The sequence below is a fragment of the Bubalus kerabau genome, chromosome 2 (assembly GCF_029407905.1).
Source record: "Bubalus kerabau isolate K-KA32 ecotype Philippines breed swamp buffalo chromosome 2, PCC_UOA_SB_1v2, whole genome shotgun sequence".
NCBI lineage: Eukaryota > Metazoa > Chordata > Mammalia > Artiodactyla > Bovidae > Bubalus > Bubalus kerabau.
The window spans coordinates 42,869,608-42,890,869 of NC_073625.1; the positions used below are offsets into that span (position 1 = coordinate 42,869,608).

Consider the following 21,262-nt stretch of genomic DNA (forward strand, 5'->3'; position numbering starts at 1 on the left):
CACCTCATGCGAAGAGTTGACTCATTGGAAAAGACTCTGATGATGGGAGGGATTGGGGGCAGGAGGAGAAGCGGACAACAGAGGATGAGATGGCTGGATGGCGTCACTGACTCAATGGACATGAATTTGAATGAACTCCAGGAGTTGGTGATGGGCAGGGAGGCCTGGTGTGCTGCAATTCATGGGGTCGCAAAGAGTCTGACATGACTGAGCAACTGAACTGGACTGAGCTGAGCTAAATTCACCCATTCCAGTCCATTTTAGTTCGCTGAGTCCTAAAATGTCAACGTTCGCTCTTGCCATCTCCCATTTGCCCACTTCTAATTTGCCTTGATTCATGGACCTAACATTCCAAGTTCCTATGCAATATTGTTCTTTATAGCATTGGGCTTTACTTTTATCCCCAGTCACATTCACAACTGGGTGTTGTTTTTGCTTTGTCTGTGTCTCTTTATTCTTCCTGGAGTTATTTCTCCACTGATCTCCAGTAGCATATTGGGCACCTACTGACCTGGGGAGTTCATATTTCAGTGCCCTATCTTTTTGCCTTTTCATACTGTTCATGAGGCATGTGTTTGAGTAAATCCCAGAGTTGGTGATGAACAGGGAGGCCTGGCGTGCTGTAGTCCATGGGGTCACAAAGAGTTGTGCACTACTGAGCAACTGAGCTGAACTGAACTGAAGTGTAATCTAAAAAATAATATAAATTAATGTATAAGCAAAGCAGAAACAGCCTCACAGACATAGGAAACAAACTTGTGGTTACCAAATGGGAAAAGGAAGAGGGGAGAGACCAACTAGGGGTACAGGATTAACTAACTACTACTTCCCCGATGGCTCAGAGAGTAAAGAATCTGCCTGCAGTGCAGGAGACCTGGGTTCAATTCCTGGGTCGGGAAGATCCTCTGGAGAAGGAAATGGCAACCCACTATAGTATTCTTGCCTGGAAAATCCCATGGACAGAGGAGCCTGGCAGGCTATTGTACATGGGGTCATAAAGAGTTGGACATGACTGAGTGACTAATACACGCACATGTATAAAAGTAGATGAGCAGCAAGGACATTTTTTACAGCACAGGGAATTAGCCACTATTTGGTTGACGTTCAGCTGCTAAGTGGTACCTGACTCTGCAACCCCATGGGTTGCAGCAGAGCAGACTCCTCTGTCCTTCACTATCTCCAGGAGTTCACTCAAACTCATGTCCATTTAGTTGGGATGCCATCCAACCATCTCATCCTCTGTTGTTCACAGCACAGGAAATTGAAGCCATTATTTTGTAATAACTTAGGATGGAATACAATCTGCAAAAATAGTGAATCATCATACTGTTGGTACACCTGAAACTAATATAATATTGTAAATCAACTGTACTTCAAGGGAAAAAAAAAAAAAAAGACTATGCATTTGTCATTGGTCAGGGAAGCAGAGAGCAGACACGGCGCTTGGACTTGACCCAAAGGAGCCTTGGGGCAGTCCTGCCAGTGTCCCCAGAGACCCCGCAGAGTCCATCGACATGGCTCTAGGGCAGGAGTTCTGGGAAGCGTCCTTAAGCAGAACTGACAGGAACTGTGTAATGAAGTCATCTCCTTAGAAATTGTGACAAATTATAAGCAGAAAAAGTACCGTGATTTATCACCAAACATCCTGAACTGACAACTGAGTAAATGGAACCAAAAGATCCGATGCAGTTCATTTGGAGAAATGAAGAAAAACTGGCCTCAGAGCTCTCCATTAGCAACATAGAGCAGAAAATGAGGGTGTGTTATTTAACTAAACATACCCTAAACCAACAGACATTTATAACAAAAAAATCATCAAAAAGGCTGACCAGGCATCAGAAATGCATTTTTTTCTCTGTTATTTTATAGGAGAAAAATGTATACCCTAGACCAGTGCTTGTATTTATTAGATGCTGGGTATGTTCTCCTGGAAGGAAGCGGATGGAAAGATTATTCTGGTGACCACAGTTTTGCTTATTCATCCCTTATTTGATTAAAATAAATGATCTGTGCTCTGTGGGATTTGAGGACGCTACAAAGAATTTTTAGAATGTCCCCTGCTCCTTGAACAAATCAGTTTTTAATGAAGTGATTAGAGAGCGTGGGTCCCAACAGAGTTCACAGCTCTTGCTGCGAGACTCTAACCAGAGCAAACTAGAAGACCTAGAGGGGTTTCCAAAATGTATAGATATGATATATTATGTATGATAATTGAAATATTATGCATGGCATATGATATGTATGATGTATGATAATGTTCAATATGTTATGTATGCTAATATAGTACATATGGCATATGATGCATATTGTAATGTTTAATATGTGTGATAATATAGTACACATAATAATGAGGTATGATATGTGATGATTGTTATATTATCTATGATATATATGATTATATAGCACATGTGATACTCATGATAATATAATATTTATATATTTATGTTGTGCTTTTAACAAAAGTATGTAAATAATATATTCTAATAGTTGATTATAATAGATTGGGACAACATTGCCAAAGAGATCTCTGTTTGGCTGATGTTGATACAGAGACAATTAAAACTATACTGAGAAGTATTGAATAAATGCAGCCTAACAGGCCTCTTCTCTGTCCTGCAAAACTTCACAAAGTTTGTGCCTTTTCCCTCTTCTGCTGATGTAAACCATTCCTCAGATGATGCAAGATGTGGTTTTCAGAGCTCATTTTGTCTTCACTCTTTCCCAGCTCCCCTGCCACAGTCTCCCAGGAGCATCCTTTAACACCACTGTGTGGATTTACTCACTCCAGTGAGTTTGCCAGGCGGCACAGTGATCAAGAACCCTCCTGCCAATGCACGAGATGCAAGAGAGGGAGTCTCTTTGATCCCTGAGTCAGGAAGATTCCCTGGAGAAGGAAATGGAAACCTACTCCATCGTTCTTGCCCAGAGAATTCCATGGACAGAGGAGCCTGGTGGGCTACAGTCCATGAGGTTGCAAGGAGTCAGACGTGACTGAACACACATACACAGTAGGCAGATACTCAGTGAGGGAAAAATGTTTAAAAGGGAACATAATCCATATTGATCACAACTCCCCATAAAGGTAAAATGAAAGCCTTGCATTTATACTCTCCAGAAATCCTTTATGTGTGTGCTTAGCCCTGGGGGATAGGTTGTCAAAAAAATGAAAAGAGCTGAAACATATTTATTTGATGCACTCAAGTTATCCTTGAGTCTATATTTGTATTATTAATGTTAACCCCATTCCACACACACACTCACTCATATTCATAACAAACAGCATTTTCTTAACTGTAACCCCCCCGCCCCCCAAAAAAGAAAAACATTTCAGTATAACATCTATATTGATCACCCGAAAAGCTGTAAAATTCCATTCCAGAGGTTTCTGATGTTACAAGGGGCTTTGCTGATGGAGTGAACAAAGTTGAGAAGCACCAACAGAAAGCAATTCAAATGGTGGAATTATATGCAACAGAAGGAGATATAGATACATGATTTAGAGATATTTGGAAGGTCTGCAAAAATAGAACATTTACAATATTAAAGCTACCAAGACACAAGCTACAAGACTGTGTGAGAGAAAGAAGACAGCTTTGTACTTATATTTGAAAGAAGATAGGTTTTTAGCCTTAGAAGGAAAGCTATGACACACCTACCTAGAAAGTGTATTAAAAAGCAGAGACATCATTTTGCCGACAAAGGTTCATCTAGTCAGAGCTATGGTTTTTCCAACAGTCATGTATGGATGTGAGAGTTGGACCATAAAGCAGGCTGAGTGCTGAATGATTGATGTTTTGGAATCATGGTGCTGGAGAAGACTCTTGAGAGTCCCCTGGACAGCAAGGAGATCAAACCAGTCAATTCTAAAGGAAATCAACCCTGAATATTCGCTGAAAGGACTGATGCTGAAGCTGAAGCTCCAAAACTTTGGCCACCTGATGCAAAGAGCCAACTCATTGGAAAAAACCCTCATGCTGGGAAAGATTGAGGGCAAGAGGAAAAGGGGATGGCAAAGGATGAGATGGTTGAATGGCATCACCGACTCAATGGACAGGAATTTGAGCAAACTCTGGGAAATGTGAAGGATAAGGAAACCTGAAATGCTGCAGTCCATGGGGTCACAAAGAGTCAGATACGACTGAGTGACTAAACAGCAAGGTTTTTTTTTTGTTTTTTTTTTTTGTAATTTTTTATTTTTATTTTTTTTTTATTTTTTTTTTAAATTTTATTTTATTTTTAAACTTAACATAACTGTATTAGATTTGCCAAATATCAAAATGAATTCGCCACAGGTATACATGTGTTCCCCATCCTGAACCCTCCTCCCTCCTCCCTCCCCATTCCATCCCTCTGGGTCATCCCAGTGCACCAGCCCCAAGCATCCAGTATCGTGCATCGAACCTGGACTGGCAACTCGTTTCATACATGATATTTTACATGTTTCAATGCCATTCTCCCAAATCTTCCCAAGGTTTTTAGCAAATGTGTCCTTTAGTGGTCCTATAACTGGACAGGACTTTGCAGGGAATTTTTTGTGAAAGTTATTTAGCCTATCTTGAGTTTCATATTCTCAAAATGTAAAACAGTGCCCAGATCATCCTCATGTCACAGAAGTGGGTGAACATTTGAATGAAACATGCAAGATATCCAGCTCATTGCCTGATACATGATCCACCCCCACTTCCTTGCAGCAGGTACTGCAATTAGAATGGAACTGTCTTGGGTAATTATTACATTTCAGGCACAGGGCCTGGCCCTTACGGATCAGGAAACATGTTTTCCAGCTAAGTTTGGCATCATTGATTCAGTGAGGGTAGTACAAGATCAGAACTTCCTTCCTTGATCATCTTCCCAGCATAAAAAAAAAATCACCCTTAACTCACATGAATTAAGCCAGCCTCCTTTTGAGAAGCCAATTCTCCCATCTCTTCCTAAAATGTGGTGTGATTTCATTTTACTATGAATAAAGTATAAAGTCAGAAAAGTATAAAGTATAAAGTCAGGAAATCAATCACAACAGGAATTCTGCAGTTTGTTGTCATTTGAAAAATGAGAAATGTAATTTTATCAAAGGAGTTTTTTTTCTGTTTTTCTATGATAATCATTGACTTGAACATTAACAACTTGGTCATGAGTCAATCAATTTTTTTTTAGCATTTTTCCTTTACTGGACACTTAAAGAAATAAAATCCCTGCTCTCATGGAGTTTGCATTCATTTCTCCCACAGAGAAACCACGGGAAGCCTGTTTTGACCCTGGAAACATAATGAATGGGACGAGGATCGGGACCGACTTCAAGCTCGGCTCAACTGTCACGTACCAGTGTGACTCTGGCTACAAGATCGCGGACCCGTCTTCCATCACGTGTGTGATTGGAGTGGACGGAAAGCCCGCGTGGAACCGGGTCTTGCCCTCCTGCAATGGTACGTACCGACGTGTGGGGCCAGAGCTGCCTTCAGGGATAGCTTCCCTCTGGAACTCGGACCCTCATTTGGGAGAGGGTCTGCACATCAGTCCTCTATGCCTATCAGTGGGGTGACCCCACAGAGCAACGTGGGATAAGGATTTGGACTTCCTTGACTGTTTAATTTAATTTATCAGGTTTCTGGGAGGAGAGTATTTTTCTTTCACTTAGATAGTTGGGCATTTCTAACTGTGAAAACTGTGCACTGTATTAAATTCAAACATACTTTGAACTTATGAAGGATGACAATAAATTCTCTAGCCACAGACTCAATGAAAAAAAAAAGAGGTCACATTTAGGCAATAGATAAATAATCTAATGTAAATTAGAGGTTTTTTCCATATCTGAAGACCCATCAAGCACAGTTTCTGGTAACTAGTCATCATATCTATGTGCATAAAACATCAAAGAATGATTTTCTTTATTTATTTAAATTTAAATAAAACTTAAGAATTCCAAATCATTAAGCAGAAATGACCTCTCCCATGTTTTATTTTGGATATCTCATGAAGAACAGTGCATTTGTGCTGAGTTAATGTCTGTGAATTACTCAGATCACCAATTAAGCTAAGTGAATGTTGCTATATTTTAAACATCTTCATAGTTTGTATATTAAAGGACATATTTTGGACTAGTTTGTTTTAAAGGCATGACATAATTTTTCTTTCTATTGCCTACAGTTCTTTTTCATTGAGGTTTCCTACTGAGTTAGAACAGAAATGGAAACACCCTCAAGTCCCTTGCATGGGTCAAAATGGCTTCTGTTTATGTTGGTTTTGGTTTACATATATTCCAATTAACCAAATGGATGAGTTAGTTTCTTGTTACCATCTGCAGTGAATGCTGTTGCATGTCCTTATTCATTTAGGAAATGGTTTGTTTAATACATTAATTACCAAAGAGCAAGAGCATATTTATTTTCCTATTATTATCACAATAATATAAAAGAATTTCTAGCATAAGTAAAGCAATTCCTATTTCTCAGATTAACACAGTAACATAGACAGAATAATTATTGCTAATTAAACAAGAATTCTCTATCTATTTTTATCAATTATACCAATGTTTGGTTGCTTTGAAGTATATCATGCAGTTTTGGTGCTTATCTTCAAATCTGGGGAAGAATGTATAAGCACAGTGCAATTTATCAAGGTAGCAGAGGACCTAAAATGCCACGTCTGTTTTCTTTCATTTCATCCTTTTTAGTTTTCATTGTTTCCTATTATCATAAAGTAATATTCTTTCATCCTATTTGTGAACAAATAAATCTTTGGAGAAATACTGGAAGACTCCTTCTATCAGTTTAGATGTATCACTTAATTTTTTAAGAAATCAGCCATACAAATTCAACCATGTTATTTCTGAAATATATATATATACACACACACACAAATATTTATAAATAAATATATATTTAAATATATGTTATAAATATAATAAATATTTAAATATATATATATATGTATATTTCAGACGGGTGGGCTGCAGTCCACAGGGTCTCAAAAAGTCAATATAACTGAGCAACTAAGCACAATAGTTACACTTGAACAAATATATCAGAAGATATGATTCCTAATTGATAAGATTTCTGTGTGATCATTTGGTCATCCAAATATTAGCCCAGTAAAGATTTATTTCCACTTATCATTTATGCTTGTTGTTTAAAACTCAAAATAGTTTAATTTTTTCTTACAGAAAATGGATATTTGTAAAAAGATCTGCTTGAATTTTATATGTCTAAAATAAAATAAATTTCTGTCCTTCATTTGTACTTATCTTTAAAAATTTGAACTGAGTGCTTAAGAAAATTTATATGTGTATGTATAAATATACATGTATACATATATGTGTGTATTTTGGAAATAATGTGGTGGAATTTGTATGGTTGATTTTTTAAAAATTAAGTGATCCATTTCAACTGGTAGGAGTCTTCCAGCGTTTCATTGAAAACCTTGAGCTTTGAAGTTTAGCATAGAGAATTTCCTCCATCTAAAAGTGAAAACACTTTTTTTTTTTTTCTATTTAGGATTGTTAAAAAAAGAAGTCATGGCAATTGTTTGAGTGATAAAATTGCTCTGAGTTAAGACATTAGCATGAAGGCTGCTCTTAGCTCAGTTAAGTGAAATCTCTAACAGTGTGAAGCTGTCAGGTGTCTAAGCTGTCCTCGTTGACTTTCCAGGGCTTGACTTCTCTTTCCAGGCGCACAGAGCAGGCCCTGGGATATCTGCGGTCATCAGTGAGGCGCTTTGACGCCAGCATCAACATCTGAGGAGCTTTATTCATCCTGGCCATCCGTTAGGACTTAACAGTGTGCTAATCAAAAGATTAAGCACGTTATCTCTGATTTCTATCCTTTGTAATGCTTGAAAACTGTCACACTGAGAAGAAATAAGCTATAGAAATACAAACTTTCCCACAGACTGAAAATAATTATGAATGCAGATCACAGAAGGTGTACCCAGGATAAGGAGGCGGAGTCAGGCCACAGAGGGTACAGTTGGTGTCCTCAGTGTGTACATAGTATCCTAAACAGATGAGCAGACATGGACCTCTTTTTAAGTAAAAACAGGAGAAATTGAAGGATTCTGCAATTTAATCCAAAAACTGTGTCTTTCAAAACTGGAATTTAATTGGATGTCTACTTTAAGATGCTTAGCAATCGTATTTTGAATATCCAGGCTACAGTGTTTTTCTATTTTCTCAGCAAGTGCAATGCTGAGAGTAAATAAGATGTTCAGAGGGAAAATAAACACACAGTCTGTCTCTCACTGGGTTGTGCATGTAGCACCCCATCAGTGTACCTGCCTTAACGTCCTACTTTTGCGTTCCTTCAGCTTTCACTGGGACCTATAAGAAGAGACCCCAGATACACTAGTAACTATACCTGTCACTTTTGAGCTGAATCTATGATGAAAAGATAGCAAAGACTAAAAAGTGATTATTTTTCTTTTAGTCTCATAGTAATTAGACAATTAGAAAATGGAAATAATCTTTGTATCACTTAAGTTAATATGGTGTTTGAGATCAATTGGAAAATTCTAGTGAGACTTTTGAAGTAACTTAAGAATTTGTCTTTATTCGACCTGTTCTTTTAATTATTATTTTAGCATGTCTGAGAACGTTCTTAAAAATAATATTAGGTCCTCCTCTTGAGTTACTTTTATTCTCACTTGCTCAATCTTTGCTTTTCTTCTTATTTCACTTTTGATAGAGATGTAAAATCAATTTTTGACTATGATACTTTGTTAGGTCTTTGAATATTCATGTTGACTGCACAATGCTCTCATTTTTAGGTCCCTGTCACCTGCCGTGTGGTTACACACAGCACATAATTCTCGGTTGATCTCTTTCAGCCCCCTGCGGAGGCCAGTACACGGGATCAGAGGGGGTGGTCTTGTCACCCAATTACCCTCACAACTATACCGCCGGTCAGATCTGCCTCTATTCAATAACGGTACCAAAGGAATTTGGTAAGGTTTTCTTCTTATTTTCAATTCACTGTCATATCTCTTTCTGTGATAATATTTCCATCATTTTATAAACAAATACATCAGCCCTTGATTTAATGAGATAATATAAAAGAAGATGATGTGTGATAGGTTTTCCAAAGGTGTCTCATACAAGATCCACTGCAGGTCTTTATCAGTGTGATGTAAAATGCTTAAGCTTCCTTCTCAGATTCCAATCCAGAATAAGCAGAACAATTTTGGCTTTGTTCTTGTTTTTGTTAGGAAGCATTTTCTCTTTTGGTTGGTTGTTTGTGAAGAAGATCATTTCCTCACATGTGGGCCAGGGGAACCTGATCAGTCTGTGAGATTCCAGCATGTACATTTGGTGATTGCTTATTCTGGAAATCACTGGGTCAGTGAACCCACCTTTGAGTTGACTGCAGATGTAAAAGCAGGCAGTGCCCTGTCTGACCCCTCCAAATCTGACATCCCGAGTGTCCTTCCTGAACTTGGCTTCCAGCCTGAGCCACTTTTCTGGGACGGCTTCGTGTCTAGATGGCCCTATGCTGACAGGCTCCTGGCGGCTCCCTCAATGTCTCCTCTCTCACTCTAGACCGGGAAGATACCTCTGTGTTGGATTCTTTCCTGGAGTCGGACGAGAATAGCTTTTATAATTTTATGGAATAGTTCCTTTCTCCCAACAGTAAAAGTTAAAATCTAACATACTCTATTTAATTTTTTTCTTTACACCCAAAATAGCAGCCAACCACTCATAGAAATAAAACTGACAAAAATTCTAAGGTTCCATTCTGTTTGAGGGCAAACATTTTAAAAACACAATTATGTGATGAGAAAGTTAATTGCTGCTCAAGAAACTTGCATATGGGAGACAGATGATTTCTATGAACTTCTTTTATATTAATCATAGGCTTCTAAAAATCTAATAAAAACCTCCTCCAAGGACTTACTTCAGCCTCTGGTAGTTTAGATCACCTCATGAACAGTGCAAGGAAGCATACTCAGTATCTTAAGCTCCTTCTTTTAGGCCGTTCTCAAGGGTGACTGAGTTTCCAGGCAAGGCTTCCCTTGTGTCATCTTGCTGTGTTAAGAAAATCAGGTGCCTGATACTTAGAGGGTGATGGATGTGATCACAGAAACCAGGGCGGAGGGACCAGACTCCCAAGAAGGTCCACTGACTCTATCAGTAAGTGGAAAATGGAGAATACAAATTTAATTTAAAAACTGAAAGACTGGCTTCAAAATATTTATTTTGTTATAAAAAATGAACAGTGAAACTTACTAGATTTCCACTCTTTATGATGACCAATGCCTCTAAAATCCTATGTTTGTTGTTGTTGTTGTTGAGTCACTGAGTCGTGCCCAATTCTTTGTGACCCCTTGGACTGCAGCACACCAGGCTCCCCAGTCCTTCACTGTCCCCCAGGGTTTGCTCAGATTCATGTCCATTAAATCGATGATGCCATCCAACCATCTCATCCTTTGTTGTCCCCTTCTCCTCCTGCCCTCAATCTTTTCCAGCATCAGGGTCTTTTCGAATGAGTTGGCCCTCAGCATCAGGTAGCCAAAGTACTGGAGCTTCAGCTTTAGCATCAGTCCTTCCAATGAATATTCAGGGTTGATTTCCTTTAGGACTGACTGGTTGATATCTCTGCTGTCCAAGGGACTCTCAAGAGACTTCTTCAGTACCGCAGCTTGAAGGCATCAATTCTTTAGCTCTCAGCCTTCTTTATGGTCCAGCTCTCACATCTGTACATGACTACTGGAAAAAACACAGCTTTCACTATGTGGACCTTTGTCAGCAAAGCAACATTTCTGCTTTTTAATATGCTGTCTAGGTTTGTCGTAGCTCTCCTTCCAAGGAGCAAACGTCTTTTAATTTCATGGCTGCAGTCACTGCCTGCAGTGATTTTGGAGCCCAAGAAAATAAAGTCTGTCATTGCTTCCACTTTTTCCCATCTATTTTCCATGAAGTGATAGGACCTCATTCATTTCTTTATTTTTAAAAAAGCATTTTGTGCCAACCCACCCCTTCATTTTCAGTGGTGTTTGGGCAGTTCGCCTATTTCCAGACGGCGCTGAATGACCTGGCAGAGCTGTTTGATGGGACGCACCCACAGGCCAGACTGCTCAGCTCACTCTCGGGGTCTCACTCAGGTAAACCTTCAGTGAGCTCTTTCATTCTAGTCACACAGCCAGGAGAATTAATATTAAGCTTGTCTATTTTTATTTTATTTTGTGGAGGAAAAATTTAATCATCTTTGAATTTGCTTGCTTGCTTAGTAAAATCTTATTTTCAATGTAAAATTTCAAATGCATTGTTATCCCACATATAAAACCACTTGACTTTATCATTTTTTTTTCCCTGAGAACACAGAAAATTTAATACCTATCTCAGAAGAAAATAAAAATATCAGAAAATAAACACCCTGTTATTTTCTGTCCTATAGATGATCTCTGATTTTCCCTCCAGGTGAGACATTGCCTTTGGCCACATCCAACCAGATTCTGCTGCGATTCAGTGCCAAGAGCGGGGCTCCAGCACGGGGTTTCCACTTCGTGTATCAAGGTGCGTCTCTGCCCTCTTTGCCCTCCTCCCACACCACACGTACCACTGCAAGCACCAAAAACATGACTTGTACTTTATTTAATAATTGAGAGTTTGAGGGTATCTTCATAATTATAATAACATTATTTGATAAAAATATTAAAGTTCTTTCTTTTGAAAATTAAATATGATATTTCTAAGACAAAGATACAATTGTGCTTCATTTATTTGACAGGATCAGGGAACAAATATTTATGAGATACCTTAGTATAGCACTCCACAATTTGCAAAATAATTTCAATATTATAACATTTTACCTAATTAAGTAAAATATTTCATAATAGATTTTAGTAACCATCTTAATGAAATACACTTAAAACACATTGTGTGATTCCAAACCTTGCTGTAAAACTAATTGAAAATGAAATGTAATAAAATCAAACTAAACCCAAAATACCATCCATGTTTCTATCACCAGAGGTACCTATTTTATTTTGCTTAAGTTCTAACTTTAGGCACAGTCACATCTTTATATTTATTTTTGAACTTGGAGCTTATTCAAAATTCTTGAAATTGCTCAAAGGTTCTGAACCATGAAGATTTCTTTCCTGTTTCTAGTTCACCTTTGGTTTGCATATCCAGTATGTGAATTTGAGAATACACCCCCATGGACTGAAAAGTTTGTCCACTTTCAGAGGCACAGGGAAAGTCTCTAGATCTAAACTGTGATAACTGTCCAGCTGAGATCAGACAGAGGTTGTCATTTTCAGAGATACACTAACTTCCTGTTCAAAGTGAGAGGAATACTTAGCGTTTCTAGGTCCCAGTGTTCCTGAAGGCTGGAGCTATTGCAGGCGGCTCTTAAACATTTTCTTCAGCAGAGGAGGAGAATAACTTTCTGGCAAAAATTTCTTTCCTTTAATAAGGATTTATCCAGAAAACATCCTCAACAACATCATGGTTTTCATCAAGTTATAGAGAGTAACAATGTGTCATGTCATTCATAAATCATTTATGATCATCACACACTGAGAAATGCATGGCCTCAAAATATTTCACTATAAAAACCCTTCAGTATTCAGTAATAGGATGATTTAAAAGTCACGGAAAGAGTGAGCATGTTTGACGGGTCAGGAGCAGTACCTCTAATCCAGTTTAAGAAGCACTTGCTTGTGTGACAATGCTATTACATTAAAATTAACTGCATTGTTCAAATTGAACTTCTGTTTAAATGTAAATAACTAAACCAGTAAATATGGCCTTTATAGTAGAGGGTCCAATTTAGGCAACTCACTTCTCACCAAATCCTAATTTTCTTTAAATACATGCTATATTACTTTGCAGAAGCAAATTCACAAACCAAACTAAGTTGGTATGACATCTAAGGAAACTGGGCTACTTGGTTTAAGTACATATTTTTGTCCTGGAAAACTTCAAGTGCCTGGCATTGTCTGCCTGATTAGGGACTTCCTTTAATTTTTTATAAAGATTAGAAAATTGATAAGATTATCAGATAAAATACCTGAGGCACATGATCCTACATCTACCCTGTTTGCAAATGCTATCTTTAGAAGTCATGGTTTTTAAAATGACACTTCTTGGTTTAAAACAACATATTATCATTAATTTACAATTGGATGTGTTCAGTGGCTCAGTTGTGTCCAACTCTTTGATAGCCTTTGTACTGTAGCACACCAGGCTCCTCTGTCCATAGGATTTCCCAGCCAAGAATACTGGAGTGGGTTGCAATTTCCTTCTGCAGGGGGTCTTCCTGACCCAGGGATCATTAAAATGTATGAAATTCAGAAAAGTAGAAAGAAAAGCAAATCCTTTATAGAAGCAATGCATTTTCCTTGTGCTTAAGAATATATAATGACTATAACATGTTCAGTATTTCTTCTAAGATTCCAATGTATCTCCTTTTCTTGCTTTGTTATTGCAATGAGTTTATGCAAAAGTTGATGTCTTTTTATCAAAGCCCAATCCTTTGGAGCTAAAGAATTAGGATCTTGAATGCAATTCATCAATCACTCAGAAGCACATGGGAAAGTTTTCAATCCCTCTTGAAAGTAAAATTGAACATTGCCTTCTGAAAGATAGTAGTTAAGTGGAAGCCTAGAAATTATTACAACTCCATTGTGTAAAACCTTTCTGAATATTGCTTCCATGTGCCACGTACAGCTTCATTCCTCCATAAGTTATTAATGCTTAAAATTGTGCAGGGACTTCCTGACTTCCGTGGCTGTAGGCTGTCTAGCCCTTGTTCACAGACAGCCCTGTTGTAAAGAGCTGTTCAGGGTCCCATGAAGAATGGGTGCAGGTGTCAGGCACAGAAAACCTGTGCGTAACCCAGGCACGCTCCCTGCCCCTCTGTGTGGCCCTGGTTAATAACATAGAGACATTGCTGGTGAGGATGCTGCTGTCCTTCTGATCTTGTGAAGAAATGGAAGTATGGAGGCTTATTATTTGTACTTTTTACAGAGTATTGTAACTTTATGTTTTTGTTGTTGTTCTTCAGTTACTAAGTTGTGTCCAACTCTTTGCAACCCCATGGACTGCAGCTCACCAGGTTCCCCATCCCTCACCATCTTCTGGAGTTTGCTCAAGTTCATGTTCATTGAGTCGGTGATGCCATACAACCATCTCATCCTCTGTTGTCCCCTTCTCCTCCTGCCTTCAGTCTTTCCCAGCATCAGAGTCTTTTCCAGTGAGTCGGCTCTTGGCATCAGGTGGCCAAAGTATTGCAGCTTCAGCTTCAGCATCAGTCCTTCAAATAAATATCCAGGGTTGATTTCCTTTAGGATTGACTGGTATGAACTCCCTGCTGTCCAAGGGACTCTCAGGAGTCTTCCCCAGCACCACAGCTCCAAAGCATCAGTTCTTAAATATTCAGCCTTCTTTATGGTCCAGCTCTCACATCTGTACATACCTACTGGAAAAACCATAGTTTCGACTATTGCTGGGTTTTATTTTTTATTATTATTATTATTATTTGTTTTTTTTTGCTTCCCGTGCTCCTTGCAGGTAGAAGGATATATTCGTAAAGTGAGGCAGGTAAGAGGGTGATGGAATTTTTCACCACCACAAATTCTCTAAGCTATAGACATGAGCAGACAGCTGTCTTACTGCACCTCTTTTAGGGTTGAAGGAGAAAAAAAAAAAAAAGAAAACAATGATAGCAATAAAATAAACCTGAAGGCAGGCAAGAATAATTTATCCAAGTAAAGCAGTCTTTCCTTTTTCATTGAATGACAGATGAACATATTCTATTTCTCAAAATCACTCGGTTCTCATAGTTGAAAAATCTGTCCTGACAAGCCAGTACTAGTCTGTGAATTCAAACATACATCACTGAATTATGCACAACACTTTATCCTCAATCTTCTTTGTAAGAAATATGCGTTTTATAAGCTCTTGATACAACATGTGAATTTCTTAGAACTGGAATACTAACTTACAATTTATGCCATCTTAGAAAAGATGAGGCCTGGGGAAAATCAACTAAAACATGTATCTGCTTGCCTAGAAAGGATGTCAAGCAAAGAAAACTGTAGTCTAGATTCTTCCTCCCAAACTTAGAAAAAGCTTTTCCACTCCCTGTTCCTGTTTTCCCCATGGTCAGAATATTGCCCGTTTTCATATCATGAAAGTCCCAGAGACTAGCACCCAGTCTCTGCACAGCACAGTCCATGGCCTGAGAAGGCAGTCACGTGCTTACCACCCTCTGTTCCAGGCAAACCTCATCCCCTTCCACTCGGCCCTGGCTGATCTGTTTGCTTCACAGCATTCACTGAAACATGGAGAATAATTGCTTGTTGTTGTCATTGTTGTTCAGCTGCCAAGTCGTGTCACACTGTTTGTGACCCCATGGACTGCAGCACACCAGGCTTCCCTATCCTTCACTTTTTCACGGCCTTTGTTGAAACTCATGTCCATTGGGTTAGTGATGCCATCCAACCATCTCATCCTCTGTCGCCCCCTTCTCCTCCTGCCTTCAATCTTTCCCAGCATCAGGGTCTTTTCCAATGAGTCAGCTCTTGGCATCAGGTAGGCAAAGTATTGTAGCTTTAGCTTCAGCATCAGTCCTTCCAATAAATATTCAGGGTTGATTTCCTTTAGGATGTACAGGTTTGATCTCCCTGCTGTCCAAGGGACTCTCAAGAGTCTTCTCCAGGATCACAATTGGAAAGCATCAATTCTTTGGCACTCGGCCTTCTTTATGGTCCAACCCTTACATCCATACATGACTACTAGAATAATTGCTACTGGCATGAAATTTCTCTGTGGTATGGCCTGAAATCTCCAGGTGAGGACACGCCTAGCGGATGGGCTGAAAGGGAGCAGCTGATCAGCGTGGCTGGAATTTCCCCACAGATGCCACAAGCACTTCTGATGCTTCAAGATTCTAGGTTTCTCTGCTCCATTTTCTCAGATTCTTAAAACTGGTCTCTTCACTTTTCCAACTTTTTCCTCTAAAATATGATCTCCATCATTTCATTCAAAAGCAGGTATTATTCATTTATTGTTATTTTCCTTAAACATACACAACTCGGAAGTTTGTGAAGAAAAGGTTAATAGTGACATGTGTACAGATGACCCTTGATGGTGTGTTTCTCCTCATTCGTGAGACCCTGGAAAAACACTGTTGGAGGCCCTTCGACAAGTGTGGAAACTTGGCCACAAGCAACGGTGCTTCTCAAATACTTCAAGACAAATAGACCAATTAAGATTAGAGATTTCTCCATATTTATAAAAAAAATTGTCAAGAATTGACTGTAGACTATCATTGTATTTATTTGTTTGTTTCTCCCTCCCATGCAACTGTAACATAATACTCAGACACTAAAATATGACAAATATAAGCTGTGAGCAATATGTTTACAATAGAATATTATATTCTGTGTTGTTTTCAGTTATAGAAAAATATTCTGTAATATCATTAATTTTCTCATAGTTATTAGACAATATGCAATTTTATTAACTTTTGCCTTCTGAGCAAAAATATTTCAACACAGAATTGAAGCTTAGTTTATTCAAAACAGTGTTCTGACTTCCATTCTCATAGAAGTGGTTCCAGCAATTTATCCAAATGGTGTCAGTTATTGCTCGGGTTCAATCAAACCCAAGATGCCAGAGTATTAGGAAAAGGACCATAAAGACAGAAGGATTATTTGTAAGCAAAATGTCCCCCTCAGAGGGCTGCACTTTCGCAGAAGGTACCCAAGGACAGGAAGATTGGGATCTCGAAGATGATAAACACAAACTGACTCTCAGTGCAGGGACAGAAGCCGATATGCAAACTCCCAAGTGCGTACCTGGTGGATCTATTTCTCAGAGTGTCGGTTCGGGGTGACCCATCCCTTTGCCCCTGAAGTGTTTTTCAAACTTGATCTCCTGCCTCCTTTTGTAAACAGGAAAATCGCTTATAGTGATCACTCCCTGCATATCAGTGAATTCTGATCTACAGCCTGGGCAGATGCCTCACTGGAGGGAGGTTCACCTACTGTGCCCAGGGTCAAAGACCATGAGAGCCACACGCTGTGGAGAACATGGGGACAAGCAGAGAGCTGGGGGGTGGCTGCAGGAGGCAGGCCTGTGCAGCGGAGCTGAAGGTGCTGCCATGGGCTCAGCACTGTCAGGGCCCTCTGTGGTGGTGGGCATCTTCATCCGTACTTGGATGTGGGAGGGATGGAGCAGGGCTGACTGCGATCAGTAGAGGTGGCAGTCCTGTGAATCTGGGGCGGGGGATTTGGGGTCCTTTTGCAGCTCACACAGTGCTCCCAGGATTGCCTGTGATCACGAATATGCAGTGGCCTCCGAGACTGTGTGTGGTCCGCAGAGGGAACCAGCTCTCAGGAAGCCAGCGGCCAGGTGTCAGAGTCAGGGCCAGTCCTCGTGTTTCCCACTCCTTCAGCAAGTGACGTCCCGCCAGCTGGAGTGTACTGCCAAGCTTTGCTCTTTGCTGTGTAATCTGTTCTTTTCATTTCCAAACATACAGTTGTAATATTAGGCACTGGGAAAGGGTCAGTGTCCCCTCCTGCCCCAAATGGTTCCCTGTTCCCTGCCTCCCACCCTGGAGAATTGCTGGTCTGGTGGGAAGACCCTAGGAAGGAGAAGGTTGGCTGTGCCCTCAGCCACTCCTGTTCCCCTCTATTCCCTCCCAAGTCTTTCCTGGCAGGATGAATCCCATAATTATATGTTTTCTTATGGTATGTTTTTTTTCTTAATTTTATTATGGTAACATGAGATTTACCCTCTCATGCTATCCTTTCAATCATTGTTTAAAATGAGCAGTTAGCATTTTGTAAAATTTACAGTGCATAATTCGGCACCTTGGGGCTTCCCAGGTGCCACAGTGGTGAAGAACCTGCCTGTCAATGCAGGAGACGAGAGAGATGCGGGTTTGATCTCTGGGTTGGCAAGACCCCTGGAGGAGGGCATGGAAACCCACTCCAGTATTCTTGCCTGGAGAATCCCATGGACAGAGGAACCTGGTGGGCTGCAGTCCATGGGGTAGCAAAGAGTCAGACACAACTTAGCACTCATGCAATGCAGCATCGTTAACTGTTGGCACAGCTTTGTCAGCTGATCTGATCTTTAGAACTTGGGCGTCTTGAATGACTGCCATTGGATGGTAGCTCTACCTTCCCCCCGCTTCCCCCCATCTCCTGGCAACCACCATCTGCTCTCTGCTTTTCTAAGTTTGTCTCTTAATTGCTTCCTATCTGTGGAACTGTGCAGTATTTGTCCTTCTGCAATAGACTTGTTCCACTTCCATGTCCTATGGGTCCATCCGTGTTGTTGCAAGTAACACAATTTCCTTCCTTTTTAGAGGGCTGAATAGTATTCTATCGTATGTATATATGACATTGCTTATTGATTGGTGGACATGGAGGTTGTTTCCATAAGTTGGCTATTGCAAATAATACCCTTATGCACATGGGGGTGCAGATGCCTCTCCAGGGGAGGGATTTCATTTCCTTCAGACAAACACTCAGAAGTAGAATTGCTGGATCATGTGGTAGATCTGTTTTTAATTTTGCTTTTTAATCACCATGGTCACATTATAAGTAATCCTTTATATAGCAGCTCTCCTCACTAGAGTTTGAGGTCCTTAAGGATAAGCGCAAGTTCTTAGTCATCTCATTATCACGGGCACAATAATCTGGGTACTTAGTTAAATTCAATGCCTGAATATCACTCTGTCCTCATAAAGCACCAGTTCTCCATGGACCATGTTTTCCCCGTCTGTGATGGGAATCTGAGGTGGTCCTCGGGGTTGATTTGAGGAGGCATGTAGATGTGGCAGTGCTCCCTGAGCCATTCATCATAGAGTCTGCAAAAGACATTATTAATTTCCACATCAGCAGAAACTCTCTCTGGGCTCATCTTAGATCTGTTTCCAAGGAGATATCATGGCTTCATGCTGCAGACACAGATGCTTGTGCTGTGTGCCTTGCCTCTAGCTGTCCCGAGGACCAGTGACACGCAGTGCAGCTCTGTCCCCGAGCCCAGGTACGGGAGGAGAATCGGTTCGGAGTTCTCTGCAGGGTCCATCGTCCGCTTCGAGTGTAACCCAGGCTACCTGCTCCAGGGCTCCACGGCCATCCGCTGCCAGTCTGTGCCCAACGCTCTGGCTCAGTGGAATGACACAATCCCCAGCTGCGTGGGTAAGTGTGTGTCCCCACGGTGCGATCACTGGCACGGGGTCCACAGTCCCAGTTCACAGAGGCACTAAGGACTCTCTTTAGTCCACGTAAGTGGACTCTTGCTCCAGACCTGTTTAAAGGGCAAATTATTTTATCAGAAATAATTGAGTAGCAGCCAAATCCTAAAAACTACTGTGTTTCATGAAACAAGTCTCATATTAACAAGTATGAAATATGTTTTCCTTTTTGATACTTATTAAGTATGCCATCACAAGCCATGGGTATTCAACATAATTTAATTTGGGGGAAAAATCATTATAATGTTGATTTGTTACATGACTTGTGTAATGCCCATTTAATAAATTGGTGCTGATGAAGATCTGAAAAACAGTAGGTTAATGCATCCCAAATAACAAAGACATTGTTGGTGATAGATTATTTGCTTCATTTTGTGTAAGGACCTCCAGGGCAATCAGGATTAGCACTTGAATTCATCTGTGCCTTTTAAGCATCTCTCCTCTCTGGATTTGCTCACAAATCCCATTAGTATCAGTTGGAGCTGCCTGTCTGCATATGGAAGAGAAAACTCCACAGAGCTTCTTAACTTGTAGTAGAGCAATTACTCTAAACAGAGTTCACTTCAGAGATGCTGTTGTTGGGTACAATGTCTGAGACTTAGCAGCAGAGTAGATGATAATCTATGGTATTGATCATTTAAAAGAAAACAGACTAAGTCTGACCTTGGCTACAAATGCCTGTTCAAGTATCATAGTCCATGTAATATCTCTTAATAGCTGATCACACAGCGGAGGAGCACTGAGTACAGAATTAGTGTTCTTCACTGTACTTTATTTATACTAAATGTGGGTTTGGCTTTCAGTCCCCTGCAGTGGCAATTTCACTCAGCGGAGAGGTACCATTTTATCCCCTGGCTTCCCTGAACCTTACGGCAACAACTTAAACTGCATATGGAAGATCATCGTTACAGAAGGGTCAGGAATCCAGGTATGTTCGCAAAGCCCAGAGACTCCTAAGAAACAGAGCTCTGCCCGCAGGCTTTTCCTTCTTTGTTTCCCTCTTTTTGTATTGGTTATTCTAAATATACAAACCGTAACCTGTTTCTCTTTTCTTACCATTGCTACCAAGTGTTTCTAATCATGTGTCTACATTTGAAATTAAAGTGATAGACTTTTAGAATAAAATCTATCAAAAGTGCCATTTGTGGAAATTTTGTGGATGTCATTTTGATAGTTTATTTTCTTTGGTTTTGCCTTTCTCTCACATGTATATTTTTAATGTCATGAAAACCCCACTGGACTAGTCTAATTTTTTAAATTTATTTATTTTTAATTGAAGGATAATTGCTTTACAATATTGTGCTGGCTTCTGGCACAGATCAACATGAATCTGCTATTGGTATACATGCGTCCCCTTCCTCTTGAAGCTCCCTCCCACTTTCCACCCACCCCACCCTTCTAGATAGCTTGAGTTCCCTGAGTCATACAGCAAATTCCCATTGGCTATCTATTTTACATATACACTACGTATATGTTTCCATTCTGTTTTCATCTGATTTTATTAAGTGAAGGACAAATATTGGCTTCTTTGGTAGATTCAAGTGATCAGCTTTGCCACGGAGCAGAACTGGGACTCCCTGGAGATTTATGACGGCGGTGACGCAAGCGCACCGAGGCTGGGGAGCTTTTCAGGTGAGGTGACCCCGTCCCCGAGTTTCTGTGAATCCGAGTCATCACGCCATGATGGACTGCAGGAAAACACTCAGTGCCGACCTCTCCCTGGGAGACTCTTCTCTGTGCTAACAAGTTTCCTAGTGTTGGGAGGCTTGGAAGGGGAGCACCGTCCCCCGCAAGCAGCAGGCTGAGGGGTGGTGGGCCCCACGCTGGGAGAACGTGTGTTATTACCCTGTGGATGCAACAGGGTGTCTTCACTGAAGTCAGTTTTGTGTGGGGGTGGCTTGGACAACGAACTTTGGGTTGGCTGACTTCCTTTTCTCTTGCACTTGTTAGAAGTGTTTGATGGAGTTGGGGACCAAGCACTGAGGTCAGGGAGCAAGGTGGTTGGGGTCCAGATGGAAGGTCGGAGGCAGACGTGGAAACTGAGAACTGAAGTAAAC

At 40.3% G+C, this 21,262-nt stretch overlaps 1 protein-coding gene across 1 annotated transcript in view; it reads left to right on the forward strand.

Annotated features, from left to right (window-relative positions):
- CSMD1 (CUB and Sushi multiple domains 1) overlaps positions 1-21,262 on the forward strand; it is a 1,679,419-nt gene that overhangs the window by 1,429,326 nt on the left and 228,831 nt on the right. The window contains exons 29-35 of the mRNA XM_055567572.1: positions 5,229-5,423; positions 8,818-8,934; positions 10,975-11,088; positions 11,405-11,500; positions 18,946-19,149; positions 20,009-20,133; positions 20,741-20,837. Of these exons, the coding sequence (XP_055423547.1) occupies positions 5,229-5,423; positions 8,818-8,934; positions 10,975-11,088; positions 11,405-11,500; positions 18,946-19,149; positions 20,009-20,133; positions 20,741-20,837 (948 nt within the window). The remainder of the gene's footprint in view (positions 1-5,228; positions 5,424-8,817; positions 8,935-10,974; positions 11,089-11,404; positions 11,501-18,945; positions 19,150-20,008; positions 20,134-20,740; positions 20,838-21,262) is intronic.